This window comes from Balaenoptera physalus (genome assembly GCF_965194825.1).
Source record: "Balaenoptera physalus genome assembly, chromosome: 13".
Taxonomy (NCBI): domain Eukaryota; kingdom Metazoa; phylum Chordata; class Mammalia; order Artiodactyla; family Balaenopteridae; genus Balaenoptera; species Balaenoptera physalus.
The window spans coordinates 48,337,731-48,360,600 of NC_138892.1; the positions used below are offsets into that span (position 1 = coordinate 48,337,731).

General features: G+C 36.5%; 1 protein-coding gene across 15 annotated transcripts in view; it reads right to left on the reverse strand.

Moving 5' to 3' along the window:
- FRS2 (fibroblast growth factor receptor substrate 2) overlaps window positions 1–22,870 on the reverse strand; it is a 117,408-nt gene that overhangs the window by 9,314 nt on the left and 85,224 nt on the right. For 7 of the 15 annotated variants that reach the window (XM_082422800.1, XM_082422796.1, XM_082422808.1 and 4 more), the window contains 3 exons: window positions 20,337–20,440; window positions 5,801–5,895; window positions 196–287 (listed from right to left, as the gene is read on the reverse strand). In XM_082422800.1, coding sequence (XP_082278926.1) covers window positions 196–261 — 66 coding nt within the window. In that variant the 5' untranslated portion in view covers window positions 262–287; window positions 5,801–5,895; window positions 20,337–20,440. Of the gene's footprint in view, window positions 1–195; window positions 288–3,928; window positions 5,781–5,800; window positions 5,896–20,336; window positions 20,441–22,870 lie in introns of those variants that run through there. The other 8 variants (XM_082422806.1, XM_082422805.1, XM_082422799.1 and 5 more) reach the window with 3 other exon arrangements.

Below are 22,870 nucleotides of genomic sequence, written 5' to 3' on the forward strand. Positions count from 1 at the left end.
AAGAGGATTTCACACTGTCAGTAAGAAAATGTTGTCATCATTTGTTAAAACAAGAAAAGGCAGAATGGACAGAAAGGAAAATAAAAGGGTCTGAAGACAAAAGTGAGGAAATAATAAGACATGTTAATTAAGTGAAGTAAAAGAAGAGCATCCAGATAGACAGTGAGAGCTACATCTCAACCAGTTTTTACTGACCTTAAACTTGTTCCGATGGTTATCTGGGACAGTGTCTTTATCTGGACAGCTACAACAGCTACCCATGGCTTCTTCAGAAGACCATGTGAGCACTACATGAAAGATAATTTGCAAAAAATTATTAGATGTAAGATACAAAAGTCATAAAACAGAAAAAGACACTAGAAATCATCTAACATAAGCCCTGCGTTATTTTGATGAGGAAAATTAAGCCTAAGGAAGTAAATGGCTAGAGCTAGATTTCACACAACTAGCTGGAGAATTTTGCTCAGCAACAAGAAGAATAATTCTGTGAGGGAGACTTCACAGAAATCTCAAATTTAATTTGCAAAGGTCCGCCTATTTTAAAATTATCTAAAAGAAACCAATTTAAGTTCTCATACATAACACTATTAAAATAAAGTCATTCATGGAATTAACCCTTTATGGCTTATTAGGAATTTCAGTCCATCTTTATTAATAAATTTCCAAAAGGATGCTAGACTTCTGGCTTGGCAAGTATTTTGATTCATACCATGCATTGTAGTATTCTTTATGTATCCCACCAGACAAAATTGGTTAATAAGACACAAAAACAAATCTGGAATAGTTAAGAGAGAAAGACAACTCAAAATTCAAGCTGTAACTTAACACAGAGAATACTGGCAAAACTGAAAGAGTGTGTCTATCTAATCCTTTCCCACAGAAGGTTAGAGATAAGTGGTTACAGTGACATTAAGTGTTCAAGAATACTGCAAGTGAACAAAGGAAAAATTCAAAACTTCACTTACAAACAAGGGAAAGAATGAGAATGGATGTGACAGTATTTGAAAAAAGGGGAAAAGAAGGAAGCGTAAGAAGCTACTAAACATTAAAAACATAAATCTGATTAAAATTTGCCTAAAATTCTTCAGCAGATCTTCACTACCTTCAGGAAAAAATGCAAAGCTCATCAGTATGACACATGGTCCTTCACAATCTGGTCTCTGTCTACAAATCCAGTCTAACCTCTTCCCTCCTCTTTGCTTCAAGTCCTACCCAGCCATACTAAACAGTTTCCCCAGAGCATCTTGTTCTCTCACACCCTTCCATGCTGCTCCTTTCTCAAGGTTCAACTTCAGAGTACAGTGCCTTCAGGAAGCCTTCTCTGACTCCTACCTACTGGGCAAGTTATATTCCTTATGTACCCCCAAAGCACCCTGAGCTTTCCAGTATCACAGCATCTTTCACACTGTTTACTCAGTAGAAATTGTGATAGACTGTTTACTTATCTATCTACTTCCCTCCACTTTGAGCTCCTTCCCAGCAGGGATGGACTTTATTCATTCTTGCATTCCCTGTGCCTAACACAATACCTAGCACACAGGAGGTGCTCTAAGTCTCTTGTGAGCTGAATGAACTGCACTAAAGGAAGATAAAGAATGCTGGCAGGTGTAAGGATTACGCAGATGAAAAAGGATGCTAGTATATACACCAAAAGAAGTGATAAGTAAAATAGTGAACTTAAATTAAGACTCATATTTGGTGGTGTCCTCGCACTGGTGAGAACGGCCATCATTAAAAAGCCTACAAATAATAAATGCTGAAGAGGGTGTGGAGAAAAGGGGACCCTACTACACTGTTGGGAACATAACTTGGTGCAGCCACTATGGAAAACAGTATGGAAGTTCCTTAAAAAACTAAAAAGAGAATTGCCATAAGATCCAGCAATCCCACTCCTGGGCATATATCCAGAGAAAACTCTACTTTGAAAAGATACATGTACCACAATGTTCATAGCAGCACTATTTACAACAGCCAAGACACAGAAGCAACCTAAATGTCCACTGACAGATGAATGGATAAAGAAGATGTGGTATATATACATATACAATGGAATACTACTCAGCCATAAAAAAGAATGAAATAATGCCATTTGCAGCAACATGGATGGACCTAGAGATTATCACACTAAATGAGGTAAGTCAGACAGAGAAAGATAAATACCACATGGTATCACTTATATGTGGAATCTAAAATATGATACAAATGAACTTATTTACCGAACAGAAACAGACTCACAGACATAGAAAACAAACTTATCGTTACCAAAGGGGAAAAGGGGTGGGGGAGGGATAAATTAGGAGTTTGGGATTAGCAGATACACACTACTATAAAGAGAATAGATAAACAACAAGGTTCTGCTGTTTAGCACAGGGAACTATATTCAATATCTTGTAATAAAACATAATGGAAAAGAATATGAAAAATTATATATATATACATATATAACTGAATCACTTTGCTGTACACCACAAACTAACACAACATTGTAAATCAACTATACTTCAATTAAAAATGTAAATAAATAAATTTATATAGGGAAAATGTGTGATGACATAAGGATAAATAAAATCTTGTTACATAAAAGAAAAAAAAAGATTCATATTTGGTGTCTTAATATGCCAGTTAAGTATAATGGTATAAAGATGACTAAGTCACAGGATGTACCTCTGAAGAGCCATGAGTCTAAAGGGAAAGACAGAGATGTCAACAGATAATGCCTTATGATAAACCTCATATTAGAATATAAGAAGAGTTCCATGGGCACAGAGAAAGAAGCAACGAACTTTCTGGGTTAGGAAGGGCAGGAAGCACCATTTGAGCTGGTACTTTAAAAGGTGAGCAGAAACAGTGTGCTAGGCAAAAAACAGAAACAGGCACTTGAGACAAGATAAAAAATTAGGTGCAAAGATAAAAGTCATGAAAGGTGGCACTGTATTCAGGAGAAAGTGAGGCATCTAGTACGACTAGAGTGCAGGGTAGGCTGTAACACAAGCATGAGCCAAACCATAAAGCATCCTGAACAACAACCTAGGGATCTGGGACTCCAAATAACTTGAAGCTAGCCTGCCTCCAATGTCCCTGTAGTCAAATGGACATGACTCTATCATGGTACTTATCACATTTCTACTGTAATGTTGACCTGTCTCACCGCCCACTTCACTGTGATCTCCAAGAAGATAGGAACGGTGTTTTCTGAATTTTCTAGGGCACTAAGCATACTGTTTGACATAGCAGATATTCAATAAATGTTTAATTTTTAAAAATTAGTAAGTGTTTAATAAATTAGAAGATGAGAAGGTGGCCAAAAGAATATTTCAAAACAAAATTTAAAGCAGACAGATAATTGATAGAAACAAAAAAACAAACAAAAAGTCTTCTTGAAATTGCTTATCCAGCCTCACCACTGAATACAAAGAGCTAAATGATTATTACAGTGTGGCTTTTGCCTGAAAAAATAATGCCTCAAGTAAATATTTTTCAACTATTTCTCAAAAGAAGTAGAAAAAGCATTCTTCCACTTGACACCTTCACAGGCTACCTGTTAAGGCAGCACCTCCGATTTTGTCAGGGATATATGAATGGTGGTACAACCTACTTGGGGACTCTATTCACATTGAATGCTTCAGTTCAGTACAAAAATAGTTAATGAAAAGCCTACCATGTGACATGAAATCCTTGTATGCCACTCCAAAGAGAATGAATTTCATCCTACACAAGGTGAAAAGCCACTGAAGTATTTTAAGCAGGAAAGTGAGGTGGTCAGGAATTCATTTTAGATACTTCCATCTGCAGGGTAATTTTAAGCGGGAGTTTAGCTCAGAGGAAGGGAAGCCTGTGAGAGACTACTGAAAAATGGAATATGCCAAAGACTTAAAACCAGAGCAGCAATAGTAGGAATAAAGGTGAAAATAATGAATTTTAAAAATACTTAGGAAAACAAGTCTGCAGCACTGAGTGTCTGGCTAGGTATACAGGAAGTAAGAGGCAGTTTTCAGGGCGGCAGATGAAGGGTGCTGGTTCCATTACCTGAAACAGGAAAAACTTTCTCAGGTCTTCAAGAGGAAGTGATGGTGGTTAGTTCAGTTTTAGACATGTTAAATTGAGATTCCAGAGAACAACCAAACAAAGACTTGCAATAGAGAGGTAAGTACATCAGAATGGGTTTGAGGAAAGAGGTAAAACATTGGGACACATGCTATTTGAAACTATAAAACAGAAGACCCTGATCAAGGACAGTATAAAGAGCAGTCTGCAGTTAAAATTCTGGGGAACACAAGTGTGCAAATATTGGAGTAGAGAAAAACAAGTGAAGGAAAAGAAAAACAATCAGAATACTACAAACTAAGAAATGAAAGTGTCAAGAAGGAAGGTTCTATCCATAGTGGAGTGTTAGGTAGAGGCAAAGCCATTCAGCAGTGAGCAAATGGAAGATAAGGAAGTAGTCCTCCAAAGAATAGAAAAGGCTCTTTCAAGAACACAGTTGGAAAGGAAAGCCTAAAGTGATAGGGTATGGTTGGACATGGTTTCAAAATAAAATATGTTTCTTGAGTTATTTATTGTTTTAAGATGACACAGATTTATGCAGGTTAGTAATCAGTATGTCAGTAAAGGTTAAAGAATATAGGAAAAAACAAAGGACATAGACGGCTACAGGATGGATCAAGACGGAGCGGGGAGGCTAGAGAAGATGAGTTCCGGGGCCCAGACTGAGAAGTCTGCCCAGAGAGGAAGGAGTGCCTTGTCCTCTGAGGAAAGAGGGCAGAAAATAAGGATGGGTGGAACAAAGTAGAGAAGCTGAAATAGATAACATCTATCATCCTAAATTTCTTTTGTAAAATAGAAGGCAAGTTTGCACAATGAAGGACTTGAGGGTTATTCTCTGAGAAGCTACCCAAGAAAGGTAGCAGGATTATTAAGTAGGCTATGCTGAGACTTAGCAGAAGCTGGAGAGGAAGATTATGCTATTTTTCTAGCTGTACTCAGCAGTCCAGAGGGTAGACAGTTCAACTGACCCAGGGTCAGAAGGTAAAAGGACAAGGAAATTAAAGGACATTGGCAATATAGGGGTTTGAAGTGATGGGCCATCAGGTCTGCTCAGGAAAGAAGCAAGAAAGAAGAGGGCTGACGAAATTGAAGAAAACGGAGAGAGGCAAAAAGGAACAGGAGGCCTCAGTAAGGCTGAAGAATAGGCTTAGTACGAGTGAGGCTGTGAAACAGCTGGGACTACAGGCAGTTGTAGTCAATTTTCCAGCACAGAAGGAGATTTTTGATGTGGAGTTTTCACCCACATCTCTGACTCCTCCTCCTGAAGCATGAATTCCCAGGCAGGAGGAAAGGCAAGACACTAGATAGTCTGCATTTATGACAATCAGATTAATACCTGGAGAGCGTCTGAGTTATATAACACCCAATAATATGCACGAATACCTGTAAACACTTGATGAGAAACCACGTGATCTCATCATCTTACCCAGTCAAGTTTATAACTCAGCAGAAACACAAAAAGACGTACTATACTCCCTCAAGAAAGCCACATAGGAAAGTAATAAGGGTATATGCAAGAACAAAAGGTAGCTTCTGTTTGGGAAGATCAACATTGCAACAACTGTGCGGGGTATTTTAAATTAGTAAACACTGTCATGTTTAATTAAAGCCAAGTGTCCTTATTTTTGGGGAGTGGGAGGTGACAACATATCAGGAGGCAAAATAACTGCATTCAAGAAAACATTATTAAAATCTCTAGTTTAAAAAATGTAATTTGTGGACTTAATGATTTTTTTAAAAGTAAAATTCAACTTACCTAGATCTGGCCATTAATATTCTTAGCCTCTGCTGCAGCATCAGGAGTTTAATCATACTTCAGAACACCATGTTTTCTTTGTTTGCTGACTTAACCTAGAGTTAGCAAGAAAAAGTCAAGAATTTGTTATTTCTTTAAAAACAGTTTTCCTTATGAGACTTCTGGCAGCACTGTTAGTTCAGTCAATCTATTTAAACAAACTAAAAAGACTGAATTTTTGATTAAAATATATATAATTTATAAGATCTATTCTAAAAATTAATATAATGTGTACACGGTACCATAAACACAGCCTTTTCAAAAGAAAAGTAAAAATGCAGTAGCTTACGTTCCATGATGTTTGGATATCAGGACCTTTAGAAGCCATTGATTTTAGCTTCTCCACGACAGCTATGACGTTAGACAACACACTTCTCAATACTTATCTCCACAGTCATAAAATGAGAGGTTAGACTAAACTACCTCCAAGGTTCCTTTCCAGCTCTAAAACCCCATTTTAGCAAATGGCAGGCTAATTCTCCATATCCAGTCACATCTCTTAAACCTCACTGTCCCTCCTGCCAAAGAGTTAACTCTTTAGAATCCACCTTCTGTATCTTCTAATCCACAAGAGACCCCCAGAATCAAATCAGAAGAGTCAGTCATCAGAAAACATTATGAACAAGCATGCCATAGAGTCACAGGATAATGATATAAATTACAGCAATAAATTACAATCTAGAGTTTTAAGAGATTTCAATATACTTCTGAAAATTTTCTGGTTAATTTATTCACTTTTTACAACACAGAAAAAAAAATCAAATTCACTCAAGCACGAGCACTAGCATTTACTAAATAGCTATACTACAGCAGGCATGTTAGGGGTTTTACAAAGAGTCTCATTTTATTTTTTTATTTTATTTTTTAATGAAATGAATTTCTTTTATTGAGAAAAAAAGAGACAGTAATAAACGCTGTATGAGTGGTGCCAACCAAAAAACTTAAGAAGCGCTGAGAAAGTCAGAGCAGTTTTTTTTTTTTTTAGTTTTTTGAATTTTTCTTTTAATTTTTGAATTTTATTTTTTTGTACAGCAGGTTCTTATTAGTCATCAATTTTATACACATCAGTGTATACATGTCAATCCCAATCGCCCAATTCATCCCACCACCACCACCACCCCCCCACCACTTTCCTCCCTTGGTGTCCATATGTTTGTTCTCTACATCTGTGTCTCTATTTCTGCCCTGCAAACTGGTTCATCTGTACCATTTTTCTAGGTTCCACATATATGCGTTAATATATGATATTTGTTTTTCTCTTTCTGACTTACTTCACTCTGTATGACAGTCTTGAGATACATCCACGTCTCAACAAATGCCCAATTTCGTTCCATTTTATGGCTGAGTAATATTCCATTGTATATATGTACCACATCTTCTTTACCCATTCGTCTGTTGATGGGCATTTACGTTGCTTCCATGACCTGGCTACTGTAAATAGTGCTGCAATGAACATTGGGGTGCATGTGTCTTTTTGAATTATGGTTTTCTCTGGGTATATGCCCAGTAGTGGGATTGCTGGATCATATGGTAATTCTATTTCTAGTTTTTTAAGGAACCTCCATATTGTTCTCCATAGCGGCTGTATCGATTTACATTCCCACCAACAGTGCAAGAGGGTTCCCTTTTCTCCACACCCTCTCCAGCATTTGTTGTTTGTAGATTTTCTGATGATGCCTATTCTAATTGATGTGAGGTGATACCTCATTGTAGTTTTGATTTGCATTTCTCTAATAATTAGTGATGTTGAGCAGCTTTTCATGTGCTTCTTGGCCATCTCTATGTCTTCTTTGGAGAAATGTCTATTTAGGTCTTCTGCCCATTTTTGGATTGGGTTGTTTCTTTTTTTAATATTGAGCTGCATGAACTGTTTATATATTTTGGAGATTAATCCTTTGTCCGTTGATTCGCCAGCAAATATTTTCTCCCATTCTGAGGGTTGTCTTTTTGTCTTGTTTATGGTTTCCTTTGCTGTGCAAAAGCTTTGAAGTTTCATTAGGTCCCATTTGCTTATTTTTGTTTTTATTTCCATTACTCTAGGAGGTGGATCAAAAAAGATCTTGCTGTGATTTATGTCAGTGTTCTTCCTATGCTTTCCTGTAAGAGTTTTATAGTGTCCGGTCTTACATTTAGGTCTCTAATCCGTTTTGAGTTTATTTTTGTGTATGGTGTTAGGGAGTGTTCTAATTTCATTCTTTTACATGTAGCTGTCCAGTTTTCCCAGCACCACTTACTGAAGAGACTGTCTTTTCTCCATTGTATATCCTTGGCTCCTTGGTCATAGATTAGTTGACCATAGGTGCGTGGGTTTATCTCTGGGCTTTCTATCTTGTTCCATTGATCTATGTTTCTGTTTTTGTGCCAGTACCATATTGTCTTGATTACTGTAGCTTTATAGTATAGTCTGAAGTCAGGGAGTCTGATTCCTCCAGCTCCATTTTTTCCCCTCAAGACTGCTTTGGATATTCGGGGTCTTTTGTGTCTCCATACAAATTTTAAGATTTTTTGTCCTAGTTCCATAAAAAATGCCATTGGTAATTTGATAGGGATTGCATTGAATCTGTAGATTGCTTTGGGTAGTATAGTCATTTTCACAATGTTGATTCTTCCAATCCAAGAACATGGTATATCTCTCCATCTGTTGGTATCATCTTTAATTTCTTTCATCAGTGCCTTATAGTTTTCTGCATACAGATCTTTTGTCTCCCTAGGTAGGCTTATTCCTAGGTATTCTATTCTTTTTGTTGCAGTGGTAAATGGGAGTGTTTCCTTAATTTCTCTTTCAGATTCTTCATCATCAGTGTATAGGAATGCAAGAGATTTCTGTGCATTAACTTTGTATCCTACAACTCTACCAAATTCATTGATTAGCTCTAGTAGTTTTCTGGTGGCATCTTTAGGATTCTCTATGTATAGTATCATGTCATCTGCAAACAGTGACAGTTTTACTTCTTCTTTTGCAATTTGTATTCCTTTTATTTGTTTTTCTTCTCTGATTGCCATGGCTAGGACTTCCAAAACTGTGTTGAATAATAGTGGCGAGATTGGACATCCTTGTCTTGTTCTTGATCTTAGAGGAAATGCTTTCAGTTTTTCACCATTGAGAATGATGTTTGCTGTGGGTTTGTCATATATGGCCTTCATTATGTTGAGGTAGGTTCCCTCTATGTCCACTTTCTGGACAGTTTTTATCATAAATGCGTGTTGAATTTTGTCAAAAGCTTTTTCTGCATCTATTGAGATGATCATATGGTTTTTATTCTTCTATTTGTTAATATGCTGTATCACATTGATTGATTTGCGTATATTGAAGAATCCTTGCATCCCTGGGAAAAATCCCACTTGATCATGGTGTATGATCCTTTTAATGTGTTGTTCGATTCTGTTTGCTAGTATTTTGTTGAGCATTTTTGCATCTATATTCAGCAGTGATATTGGTCTGTAATTTTCTTTTTTTGTAGTATCTTTGTCTGGTTTTGGTATCAGGGTGATGGTGGCCTCATAGAATGAGTTTGGGAGTGTTCCTTCCTCTGCAATTTTTTGGAAGAGTTTGAGAAGGATGGGTGTTAGCTCTTCTCTAAATGTTTGATAGAATTCACCTATGAGGTTATCTGGTCCTGGACTTTTGTTTGTTGGGAGATTTTTTTTTTTAATTTATTTATTTATTTATTTTATTTTTGGCTGTGTTGGGTCTTCGTTTCTGTGCGAGGGCTTTCTCTAGTTGTGGCAAGCGGGGGCCACTCTTCATCGCGATGCGCGGGCCTCTCACTATCGCGGCCTCTCTTGTTGCGGAGCACAGGCTCCAGACGCGCAGGCTCAGTAGTTGTGGCTCACGGGCCTAGTCGCTCCGCGGCATGTGGGATCTTCCCAGACCAGGGCGCGAACCCGTGTCCCCTGCATTAGCAGGCAGATTCTCAACCACTGCGCCACCAGGGAAGCCCTGTTGGGAGATTTTTAATCACAGTTTCAATTTCATTACTTGTGATTGATCTGTTCATATTTTCTATTTCTTCCTGGTTCAGTCTTGGAAGGCTATGCCTTTCCAAGAATTTGTCCATTTCTTCCAGGTTGTCCATTTTATTGGCATAGAGTTGCTTGTAGTAGTCTCTTAGGATGCTTTGTATTTCTGCGGTGTCTGTTGTAGCTTCTCCTTTTTCATTTCTAATTGTATTGATTTGGGTCCTCTCCCTCTTTTTCTTGATGAGTCTGGCTAATAGTTTATCAATTTTGTTTATCTTCTTAAAGAACCAGCTTTTAGTTTTATTGATCTTTGCTACTGTTTTTTTGCTTCTATGTCACTTATTTCTGCTCTCATCTTTATGATTACTTTCCTCCTACTGACTTTGGGTTTTCTTTGTTCTTCTTTGTCTAGTTCCTGTAGGTGTAAGGTTACATTGTTTGAGATTTTTCTTGTTTCTTGAGGTAGGCTTGTATAGCTATAAACTTCCCTCTTAGAACTGCTTTTTTTTTTTAAAGGTTGACTACTTTTTTTTTTTAATTTTTATTTATTTATTTATTTATTCATTCATTTATGGCTGTGTTGGGTCTTCGTTTCTGTGCGAGGGCTTTCTCTAGTTGCGGCAAGCGGGGGCCACTCTTCATCGCGGTGCATGGGCCTCTTCACTATCGCGGCCTCTCTTGTTGCGGAGCACAGGCTCCGGACGCGCAGGCTCAGTAGTTGTGGCTCACGGGCCTAGTTGCTCCGCGGCATGTGGGATCCTCCCAGACCAGGGCTCGAACCCGTGTCCTCTGCATTGGCAGGCAGATTCTCAACCACTGTGCCACCACAGAAGCCCAGAATTGCTTTTGCTGCATCCCATAGGTTTTGGATTGTCGTGTTTTCATTGTCATTTGTCTCTGGGTATTTTTTGATTTCCTCTTTGATTTCTTCAGTGATCTCTTGGTTATTTAGTAACGTATTGTTCAGCCTCCATGTGTTTGTGTTTTTTACATTTTTCCCCCTGTAATTCATTTCTAATCTCATAGCATTGTGGTCAGAAAAGATGCTTGATATGATTTCAATTTTCTTAAATTTACTGAGGCTTCATTTGTGACCCAAGATGTGATCTATCCTGGAGAATGTTCCGTGCGCACTTGAGAAGAAAGTGTAATCTGCTGTTTTTGGATGGAATGTCCTATAAATATCAATTAAATCTATCTGGTCTATTGTGTCATTTAAAGCTTCTGTTTCCTTATTTATTTTCATTTTGGATGATGTGTCCATTGGTGTAAGTGAGGTGGTGTTAAAGTCTCCCACTATTACTGTGTTACTGTCGATTTCCTCTTTTATAGCTGTTAGCAGTTGCCTTATGTATTGAGGTGCTCCTATGTTGGATGCATATATATTTATAATTGTTATATCTTCTTCTTGGATTGATCCCTTGATCATTATGTAGTGTCCATCCTTGTCTCTTGTAACATTCTTTATTTTAAGGTCTATTTTATCTGGTATGACTATTGCTACTCCTGCTTTCTTTTGATTTCCATTTGCATGGAATATCTTTTTCCATCCCCTCACTTTCAGTCTGAATGTGTCCCTAGGTGTGAAGTGGGTCTCTTGTAGACAGCATATAGATGGGTGTTGTTTTTGTATCCATTCAGCAAGCCTGTGTCTTTTGGTTGGAGCATTTAATCCATTCACGTTTAAGGTAATTATCGATATGTATGTTCCTATGACCATTTTCTTAATTGTTTTGGGTTTGTTTTTGTAGGTCCTTTTCTTCTCTTGTGTTTCCCACTTAGAGAAGTTCCTTTAGCATTTGTTGTAGAGCTGGTTTGGTGGTGCTGAATTCTCTTAGCTTTTGCTTGCCTGTAAAGCTTTTGATTTCTCCATCGAATCTGAATGAGATCCTTGCCGGGTAATCTTGGTTGTAGGTTCTTCCCTTTCATCACTTTAAGTATATCATGCCACTCCCTTCTGGCTTGTGGAGTTTTTGCTGAGAAATCAGCTGTTAACCTTATGGGAGTTCCCTTGTATGTTATTTGTCATTTTTCCCTTGCTGCTTTCAATAACTTTTCTTTGTCTTTAATTTTTGCCAATTTACTATGTGTCTTGTCGTGTTTCTGCTTGGGTTTATCCTGTATGGGACTCTCTGCGCTTCCTGGACTTGGGTGGCTATTTCCTTTCCCATGTTAGGGAAGTTTTCGACTCCAGTCTCTTCAAATATTTTCTCGGGTCCTTTCTCTCTGTCTTCTCCTTCTGGGACCCCTATAATGTGAATGTTGTTGCATTTAATGTTGTCCCAGAGGTCTCTTAGGCTGTCTTCATTTCTTTTCATTCTTTTTTCTTTATTCTGTTCCGCAGCAGTGAATTCCACCATTCTGTCTTCCAGGTCACTTATTCGTTCTTCTGCCTCAGTTATTCTGCTATTGATTCCTTCTAGTGTAGTTTTCATTTCAGTTATTGTATTCTTCATCTCTGTTTGTTTGTTCTTTAATTCTTCTAGGTCTTTGTTAAACACTTCTTGCATCTTCTCGATCTTAGCCTCCACTGTTTTTCCAAGGCCCTGGATCATCTTCACTATCATTATTCTGAATTCTTTTTCTGGAAGGTTGCCTATCTCCACCTCATTTAGTTGTTTTTCTGGGGTTTTATCTTGTTCCTTCATCTGGTACATAGCCCTCTGCCTTTTCATCTTGTCTCTCTTTCTCTGAATGTGATTCTTGTTCCACAGGCTGCAGGATTGTAGTTCTTCTTGCTTCTGCTGTCTGCCCTCCAAATAGTCTCATTTTAATCTATATATTAACTTGAGTTAACAAATATGATTGATACCCAAAATGAACATTTCCAAAACCGTGAACCCACACACAAACAAAATTTTTCGTTCTGGACTTATAACCTGTATATAAAATCAGCGGTTCAGCCAGGTGTTTGCTTACACCCCTTGTGAGCTGCCGCTACACCCCACATTAGGGTGGGCAGCAACCCACTGCCTTTTCCTTAGCTCAGCTTTTTTTTTTCTCCAGAAGCTTAACATACATCATGCTTTGCCTCTGGCTTATAAAACTGTCCAGCTAATTCTACCGTAAATCATTTCTCTATGTGATGTTTGTCTAGCTCTCTCTCTTAAGAGATTTTAGCCAATTAACTAAGAAAAATCTCTCTTCCTCTTTTTATTTGTTCCTCTCATAAGCATCCCACAACCCCTATCTTGAAATGAGTTTATTCATAGTAAATGTGATTAAGAGAAGTGAGAGTGATCCATCTATACCCCTATATCAAGGGAAAGCTTTGAAATGAAGTTAAACATACAAAAGAATCAGTGTGCCAACATATAAAGCTCTTGAAAATATTAAAAATCCTGTCAGAAACTCTCTCTCACCTTCAGATCTTTTTTTTCTTTTTTCTAATTTTTAAAATTGTGGTAAAATACATATAAAGTTTACCATCTTACCTATTTTTAAGCATACAGTTTAGTAGTGTTAAATATATTCAATATTGTGCAACCAATCTCAAGGACTTTTTCATCTTGCAGAAATGAAACTCTATACCCATTAAATAACAACTCATTTCCCCTCTGCCCAAATCCTGGCAACCACCATTCTACTTTCTGTTTTCATGAGTTTGACTATTCTAAATACCTCATATAACTGAGATTGTACACTATTTATCTGTTTGTGCCTGTCTTGTCTCACTTAGCATAATGTCTTCACAGTTCATCCATGCTGTAACATGTGTCAGAATTCCTTTCCTTTTTAAGACTGAAAAATATTCCACTGAATATATACCAACACTTGCTAATCCATCCATCTATCAATGGACATTTATCTATGTTCTGGCTATTGGAATAATGCTGCTATGAACATGGATGCACAAATATCTCTCCGAGACCCTGCTTTCAATTATTTTGGATACATACCCAGAAGTGGTACTGCTGAATCATATGGTAGTTCTAGTTTTAGTTTTTGGAGAAACTTCCATACTGTTTTCCACAGTATATCTTTTTTAGAGAAATGTCTATTCAAGTCCTTTGCCCATTTTTGAATCAGGTTGTTCTTTTGCTGTTGACTTTTAGTATAAGTTCTCTATATATTCTGGATATTAATCCCTTATCAAATATATGATTTGCAAATATTTTCTCCCATTCTGTGGTTGCCTTTTTCACTCTGTTGATAGTTATCTTTTGAAGTAAAAAAATTTTTTTTCATTAAGTCCAATTTGTCTACTTTTGCTTTGGTGCCTGTGCTTTTGGTGTCACATCCAAGAAAGCATTGCCAAATCCATGTTGTGAAGCTTTTGTCCTATGTTTTCTTCTAAGAATCTCATTGTTTTATGTCTTATATTTAGGTCTTTGATCCAATTTGAGTTAATGTTTGTATATGGTGTTAGGTAAAGGTCCAAGTTCATCTTTTGCATGAGGATATCCAGTTGTCCCAGAAGCATTTGTTGAAGACTCCTTTCCCCAATGAATGGTCTTTGTACCCTTTTCAAAACTTATCTGACCACATATGTGAGGGTTTATTTCTGGGTTCTCTGTTCTATTCCACTGGTCTATATGTCTGTATTTATGCCAGTACCACACTGTTTTGATTATGTGGCTTTGTAGTAAGTTTTGAAATCAAGAATTGTGAGTAATCCAGTTTTAAGACTGTTTTGCCTATCCAGGGTCCCGAGAGTCCATATGAATTTCAGGATAGGTTTTCCTGTTTTTGAAAAAAACATCATTGGGATTTTGACAGGTATTGCAATGAATCTGTAAATCTCTTTGCACAGGACTGATATTTTAATAATACTGTATCTTCTAATCCATGAATATGGGATGTGTTTATTTATGTCTTCTTTGATTTCTTCAGCAGTATTTTGCAGTTTTCATTGTGTACGTTTTTTAATTCCTAAGTATTCTATTCCTTTTGATGCCACTGTAAAAGGAACTGTTTTTGTAATTTCCTTGTCAGATCGTTCATTGTGAATGTACAGAAACGCCACTAACTTTTACATTTTGACTTTGTATCCTGCTACTTAGCTGAATTCATTTATTAGTTCTGAAAGTATTTTTTGTGTGGAATCTTTAGGGTTTCCCACATATAAGATCATCTCGCCTGCAAACAGATTATTTTACTTCTTTCTTCTCAATTTGGATAACTTTTATTTCTTTTTCTTGCCTAAGTGCTCTGGCTAGAACTTCCACTACCATGTTAAATAAAAGTTGTGAAAGTGGGCATCCTTGCCTTGTTCCTGACCTTAGGGGAAAAGCTTTCAGTCTTTTACTATTGAGAATGATGTCTGCTGTGGGTTTTTCATATATAGCTTTCATTATATTGAGGTGGTTTCCATCTATTCCTAGTTTATTTTCATGCTTTTATCATGAAAAGGTGTTGAATTTTGTCAAATGCTTTTTCTGCATCAATCGAGATGATTGTGTGTTTTTTTTCCTTCATTCTGTTAATGTGGTGTATTACACTGATCAATTTTCATGTTGTACCATCCTTGCATTCCAAAAAGAAATCCCACTTTACCATGGTATATAATCCCTTTATTATGTGGATGAATTCAGTTTGCTAGCATTTTGTTGAAGATTTCTGAATCAGTGTTTACAAGAGATATTGGTCTATAGTTTTCTTTTCTTGTAATGTCTTTGTCTGACTTTGTTAGCAGGGTAATGCTGGCCTCATAGAATGAATTAGGAAGTGTTCTCTCCTCTTCAATATTTTGGAAAAGTTTGACAGGGACTGATAGTAGTTCTTTAACTAGCAGAATTCACTGGTGAAGCCAGGTCTTTTTCTTTCTTTTTTTAAAAAATATTTATTTATTTGGCTGTACTGCATCTTAGCTGCAGCACATGGGATCTTTTAGTTACGGCATGTGGGATCTTTTTTAGTTGCAGCACGTGAACTCTTAGTTGTGACATGGAGACTCTTAGTTGCGGCATGTGGGATCCAGTTCCCTGACGAGGGATTGAACCTGGGTCCCCTGCATTGGGAGCGTGGAGTCTTAGCCACTGGACCACCAGTGAAGTCCCAAGCCAGGGCTTTTCTACTCAAAGAGATTTTTTTATTACTGATTCAATCTCCTTACCTTATAGGTCTATTGTGATTTAGTCTTGGTAGGTTTTGTATTTCTAGGAATTTGTCCATTTCATCTAGGTTCTTCAATTCGTTGGCATACAATTGTTCATAGTACTCTCTTATAATCCTTTTTATTTCAGTAGACTTGATACTGATGTCACCACTTCCACTTCTGATTTTAGTAATTTGAGTCTTTCCTCCTTTTTTCTTAGTCCACCTAGCCAAAAATTTGTCAATTTTGTTGATGTTTTCAAAGAACAAACTTTTGGTTCACTGACTGTTTTTCTATTCTCTATTTCCTTTCTCTCTCCTTTAATCTTTATTATTTCCTTTCTTCTGCTAGCTTTGGTTTTAGTTTGTTCTTTTTCTAGTTCCTTAAGTTATAAAGCTAGAGATCTTATTTTTTTAACATAAGCATTTATAACTACAAAAATCCCCTTAGCACTGCTTTCATTGTGTCCTATAAGTTTTGGCGTGCTGTGTTTTCATTTTCTTTTGTCTCTAAGTATTTTCTAATTTCCCTTGTGATTTCTTCTTTGATTGGTTGTTTAAAAGTATGTTGTTTACAGACTTACTAGAGAATGCACTTGAGGATATGGGGAGGGGGAAGGGTAAGCTGTGACAAAGTGAGACAGTGGCATGGACATATATACACTACCAAATGTAAAACAGATAGCTAGTGGGAAGCAGCCGCATAGCATAGGGAGATCAGCTCGGTGCTTTGTGACCACCTAGAGGGGTGGCATAGGGAGGGTGGGAGGGAGGTAGACACAAGAGGGAAGAGATATGGGAACATATGTATATGTATGACTGATTCACTTTGTTATAAAGCAGAAACTAACACACCATTGTAAAGCAATTATATACTCCAATAAAGATGGTTAAAAAAAAAAAGTATGTTGTTTAATTCCCCCAGTTTTGTGAATTTTCCAGTTTTCTTTCTGTTGTTGATTTCTAACTTCATCCTCTTGTAGTTGGAGATGATACTTTGTATGCTATCTATCTTTTAAAATCTTTTGAGACTTAATTTGTGGCCTGACATATGGTGTATCCCGGAAAATGTTACAACAATATGAGCTTTTAGACTAATAATTTTTTTCCTTTAAATGTATTAATCTTTTAAGTCATGTAGAAAATAAAAAGTTATAAATCTTTGTTACAATAGTACTAGCTTTTATAATTCCCTTTGTATTTACCTTTATTGAGATCTTTATTTCTCCACACAACTTCTAGTTACTGTCTAGTGTCCTTTCGTTTCACCTTGCAGAACTCTTGTGCATTTCTTGCAGGGCAGGTCTAGTGGTAATGAACTCCCTCAGCTTTTGTTTACCTGGGGATGTCTTAATTTCTCACTTACTTTTGAAGGACAGTTTTGCCAGATAATAGGATTCTTGATGAACAGACTCTTTTTCTTTTAGCACTTTGAATATAGCAGCCCACTGCCACCTGGCCTCCGAAGTTTCTGATGAGCAATATGCTAATAATCTTACTGAGAATCCCTTGTATGTGACGATTAGCTTTCTTCTTGCTGCTTTCAAGATTCCTGGTCTTTGTCTTTTGGAAGGTTGATTATAATGTGTCTTGCTCTATGTCTCTTTGACTTAATCTTGCTTGGAGTGCAATGAGCTCCTTGGATGTTTATGTTCATGTCTTTCATCAAATTTGGGAAGTTTTTAACCATTATTTCTTAAAAAGTTCTCTCTGCTCCTTTCTCTCTCTCTCTTCTCTTTCTAGGACTCCCACAGTATACAGCTTTCAATATGCTGAGGTGGTTCCATATTTTAGATTCCACATATAAGTGATATCATATAGGATTTATCTTTCTCTTTTTGATTTACTTCACTTAGTATGATAATCTCTAGGTTCATCCACGATGCTGCAAATGGCATTATGTCATTCTTTTTTATGGCTGAGTAGTATGCCATTGTGCATATATGCCACACCTTCATTATCTATTCATCTGTCGATGGACATTTAGGTTGCTTACACGTCTTGGTTATTGTAAATAGTGCTGCTCTGATCATTGGGGTTCATGTATCTTTTTGAATTAGAGTTTTCTCTGGATATACAGCCAGGAGTGAGATTGCTGGATCATATAAGGGTGCCAGTCTTTTAAATTTCCTGGAAGTCACTTTAGCAGGTGGGGGAGGGGCTTGCAACAATAGGGTATGTGCAACAACAATAGCTGCCCACCTCTCTGTCTGCACCTCTCTGACCAGAAGGAGCAATCTCTGATCCAGGTACAGATCCTTGATATTTGGAGAAGAGGGTACTTTCTGCCTCCACTGGCTCCAAAAGCTGTGTGAGAGCTGCACAAAGGTGGCAGCAGAGAATGGCTGCAATTTTACATCTCAGCCTTTTCCTGACAGTTGCAAGTCTTCAACGGCTCCACAGTTCCAAAATAGTTACATCAGATTCTGCCACTGTATTTGTTATCTAGGTGGGGAGACAGACTCCTGATGCCTCCTACTCCATCTTCCCAGAATCCTCTCCAGGCCTGTTTTTGGGGATCAGTATATATCCAGTTTCATTGTTTTAAATTACTTTATTAGCAGTGCCAGAGTGCTGTGACGTTTTTGCTTGCTTTTTACTGCGTTCAGTGCAAATATACACATGTCAGTTATATCAGGAATTACAAGAATTTATGTGCCTCATTTAAAAGGATACTTTCTGTAAGAAAATACATTCTGAGTTCCAAACAACTGATATACCACAGCACTCCTGGAACGAACACAACCCAATGGACTGAGGATATCTTGTCTTGACTTTGGAACATGAATGCCTCAGGTATCCACTTTGGTTTCTTCTGACTAGTGGAAGGCTTAGAACTGAAAGGTGATTGGGAGGTAGTGAGAGGGAAGAGGTAGTTTTAGCCACTATATAGAGCTATAATCTTGTTGTAACATGGATGTTTTTCTATAAAACAGGTATATATATATATCATCAACTATGAGTTTATACTCAAGAAGAACACAATTTTACCAGGAAAATTATCAAAAAGCTAAAAATTACAGTAAATACAGTCTATTAACACCTTATTTTTTTATAGCAAACTGATTTTAAAGCCCCTACTTTATACCAGACATAGATTCACACTTGGATTATCTCAATCCATACAACCACCCTATGAGGTAGGTACTATCATTATTTCTTTGTAGCAAATAAGGAAACCAAGGCTTGAAGAGGCTAGGTAGCTTTTCCAAGGTTAACAGCTGATAAGAGGAAGTATCACTTAGTATGATAATCTCTAGGTTCATCCACGATGCTGCAAATGGCAGAGATGGCACGATGCCAGAATTAAATCCAGATCTGACTACAAAGCCCAAGTTCTTATTAATTAATATATGTAAAAAGCTTAAAACAGAGCTCAGCATATAGTAAGCATGTAGTAAATGCAAGCTATTGAAATGGTAACAATACTTTATTATAAAACAATACTGTATGCCTTTGGCACTCAGTCAAAATTTCTATGCCTAAAATTTCTCATTTATAAGATTAGGACACCTATTTCACAGAGTTATTGTGAAAACCAAATAAGTTCTGGCTATAAAGGCATTTAGAAAAATATACAGCGTTTAGAAAGACAGGCATTATTATATCATCACTACATGTAAAATCCTGTCTCTTATATCACAAAGAAGGCTTTTTTGCACTGTAAGTACAAAAGCCTACAATTTAAGCGCCATCCTCATAACAAGAGTTACATTAATAAATTTAGTAAAGCTGTCCTAAATTATTCCAATATGATTCTTGCAGAATGACAAGCAAAGAGAACACTGAACTCTATTCACTAGCATGATTATAAATCTGTTGCTCAAGAAGGTATATTTGCTCTTTCAGTTCACTAGCACGGAGGGTGAATTTGGCTTATACTACAGTAGTTCTGTTCAAATACAGCCAGGACAGAATATCTATAGTTAGAAGCATAGCAATATAACTCTATATTTTGGGCACAGCTAACTGCCATATTTAATTTTATTAAGACAATCAAGAGAATAGCATTCAAAAACCTTGTTCTTTGTGTAAGTGGTCTGGTTGATTGTTTTTAAACTATGTGGGTAGGTCTTTTTTTTTTTTTATTGATATACCTTAGTTTTCTGTTTATTTTTAACACTGCTAAGGATTTTTTATTATTTATATTACTCTAAGAAAGAGAAGTTAAAAAAAAAAAGGCTAAGGAGGGAGATTCTCAGTATATTCTGCTAGTCACTAAACCAGAGCCATTCTGTAAAAAGTAAGGATACATGCAACATAGTTTCCTTGGTTAGCTGAAATTTTAAAATATATATGTACACAGTAAGCCAAAAAGTACCCAAGTATTTTTAAGCATCTATCCATGAATATGGTTGTATCTGCATACCTCTAAATAGATTTTCTTCCTTTAAGTTTTTTATTCTACTAAGGGCAGTGTTGGTGAACCACTTTGCAATTCACAACCCTCCATGAACTCCCCCTTTTTTTAACTCTCAAAAAAATCAATTACATTACTTACAAATCACTTCAATATCTGGTACTTTATTTTCTGGAAACTCTTTATGTCTAATCTAAATTCCTTGTACTGCAATTTAAACCAGATTCCTCTCATTTTTGTTTTTTCTGTAAGAGACAAGTAAAACCAGGATGATCAAGAAAGATTAAGCACATGCTTATGTATATTTAAACTGCCACCAATTCATTTTCCTATGGATAAACCTAAAATATTAATAAAGAAACATTTCTTTATTTTAGACAGTTTTTGAATTAAGCTAACAAAAGCTTACTTGTAAATAAAAATGATTGTAAACAGCTATCAATATTAAGGAGAGAATAAAAAATGAGTTCATTCATTTCTCCATCTATACATTAAAGCATTCAACAACTATTTTCTGAGTACCAACTCTCTTTGCCAGGCACTGAGTTAAATGTTAAAGAAATAAAGAGGACATACACATTCCCTGATTCTAAGGAGCTTACTGTTTAGTGAGGGAGGCAGACAAGCAAAGGAATACATGGCAGGGTTACAGATCCATGTATCCATGTGCCAGTGCCATCAGAACATTTAACTCAGAGCAGAAGGAAAGAGAAGTGATCAAGGAGCCTTCCTGGCAAAGGTGACCACTAAGTCAAGTCCTGAAAGACGGATGGGAGTTTTCTATGGCAAGGGCAATCCAAATGAAGAACAGTGCATACTAAAGCACAGAAACCTAAAAGAACATGGGAGCCTCCAGAACCAAATAGTTCCTTTTAGTTGGAATGTATGGTATGCATGGGAAAATAGTAGGAGATAGGCAGGAAGGTAGGCTCATGCCATTTCATGAAGCGCCAGTTTGCACTGCTGAGGACAGTTCACATTTTCCCTTACAATCTTAAAGACACCACTAATGTCCTACCAAAATACTTTCCTATAGAAGCATAAAGTCTAGAATATATACAAGGAGAACATCTAATTCCTAAGAATAAAATTAATGGTGTTTTACTATGATGCCTAAAGTCTAACCTACAAGTCACAGCATCTATCTATAAACATAAACATTCTCCCAACAGTATCCAGACCTGCAGTGAGTGTCATTATAAGATGATGACCTGAACCTCGGATTCCCTTCTTTCATTTCTGGAAAATGTTACCCACTTTAACCTCATATTTCACACTGAATTTGACAAAGTCACTTTCAATCATGCATTTGGGTTTTTAGAACAGAAATCCAAGAATCTGTATGTATATCTTTATCTACCATCTATATTTCTATCAATCAAGAAGTGTGTGTGTGTGCGTGTGTGTGTGTGTTTAGCAAATACTGAGAAAATGGTACTAAAATGGCTTATGATATAAACCACAACTTTTACCTTTAATAACACCAGTCATAATTCAATCCTGGAATCATCTATAATCTTGGAACATACTCATACCAAGAAACACTGGTGATGAAATTTACACAATTAAATCTGGGTGCCCATAATCTCTGCCCTAAGATATAAAAACAGACATACAGGTGTGCAAACCCAGCAGATGAGTTACACTCTGCCTTAGCTAATTCAATAATGTAATCAGTACCAATGGCAACAATCCCAGCACCTTAAATCACAGGAAAAAACATCATCAGCCTTGGGAACTCCCAAAGAAAGTCTTAGTTTAAGTGCTCTATGTTGCAATGTAAATACATGTACAAGAAAATCAAGTACTGTCCTCCAGCAACATCAAGGGGTGAACAATCTATATGACAGATCATGTAGCTCTCTCTACTAAAAATTCACAGATTGCACCACAGAAAGAAGATACATGATTGTAAGGTAGCAGTAAAAAAGTATATGCATTCTCCAGAAAGCATTTATCATTAACTCTGAAAACTGGAATACATATATTTGATCTTATGGAGATAGTGCATTCAGTTTTCTGTAAGTATTATACATCAGAATTCCATGTTTGTATTTTTCAACTCGGTTATTATTTCTACATATTATTCTTACAACTGTGTCAAATTAAACCAATGATTGCTTAACTCTCTTAATAAACCTCTAGTTTATAAATTTACTAATAGACACTAGTCCCCTAGCAGGGACTGGACCCTAGCATAATAACTATTTAACTTATGAGGTTTTACTAACCTGACCAACAATAAAAGGTAAAATCCAAATATGAATTTTACAATGTTTTTCTTAGTATGATACACCTAATAGTTCTTAAAAAGCATTTGGCTTTATGGCTTTATTCTTTAAAACAACAAAAGACTAAATGCAAGCCACTCGAACTTCAATTTCATGTTAAATGAATATACAAATTATTCAATATCAATCCAACTACAAACATCAATAAAACACTACAAGACATACAAGAAAATCTCTAGGCAACTTCAAATTTTATATAATACACTTAGCCTAGAGCTAAATAAATATTAATGAAGAATAACAGAAAAGTAAATAAAAAGATTAATTTTCAAAACTGAATACACCAGTGTATGAGAAGAATATACCATAAATCTGTATTTTTAAACTCAGGTGGTTATCATGCTAGTTACTAGACTCTTATTAACAGTCTAAATATTGACTGTG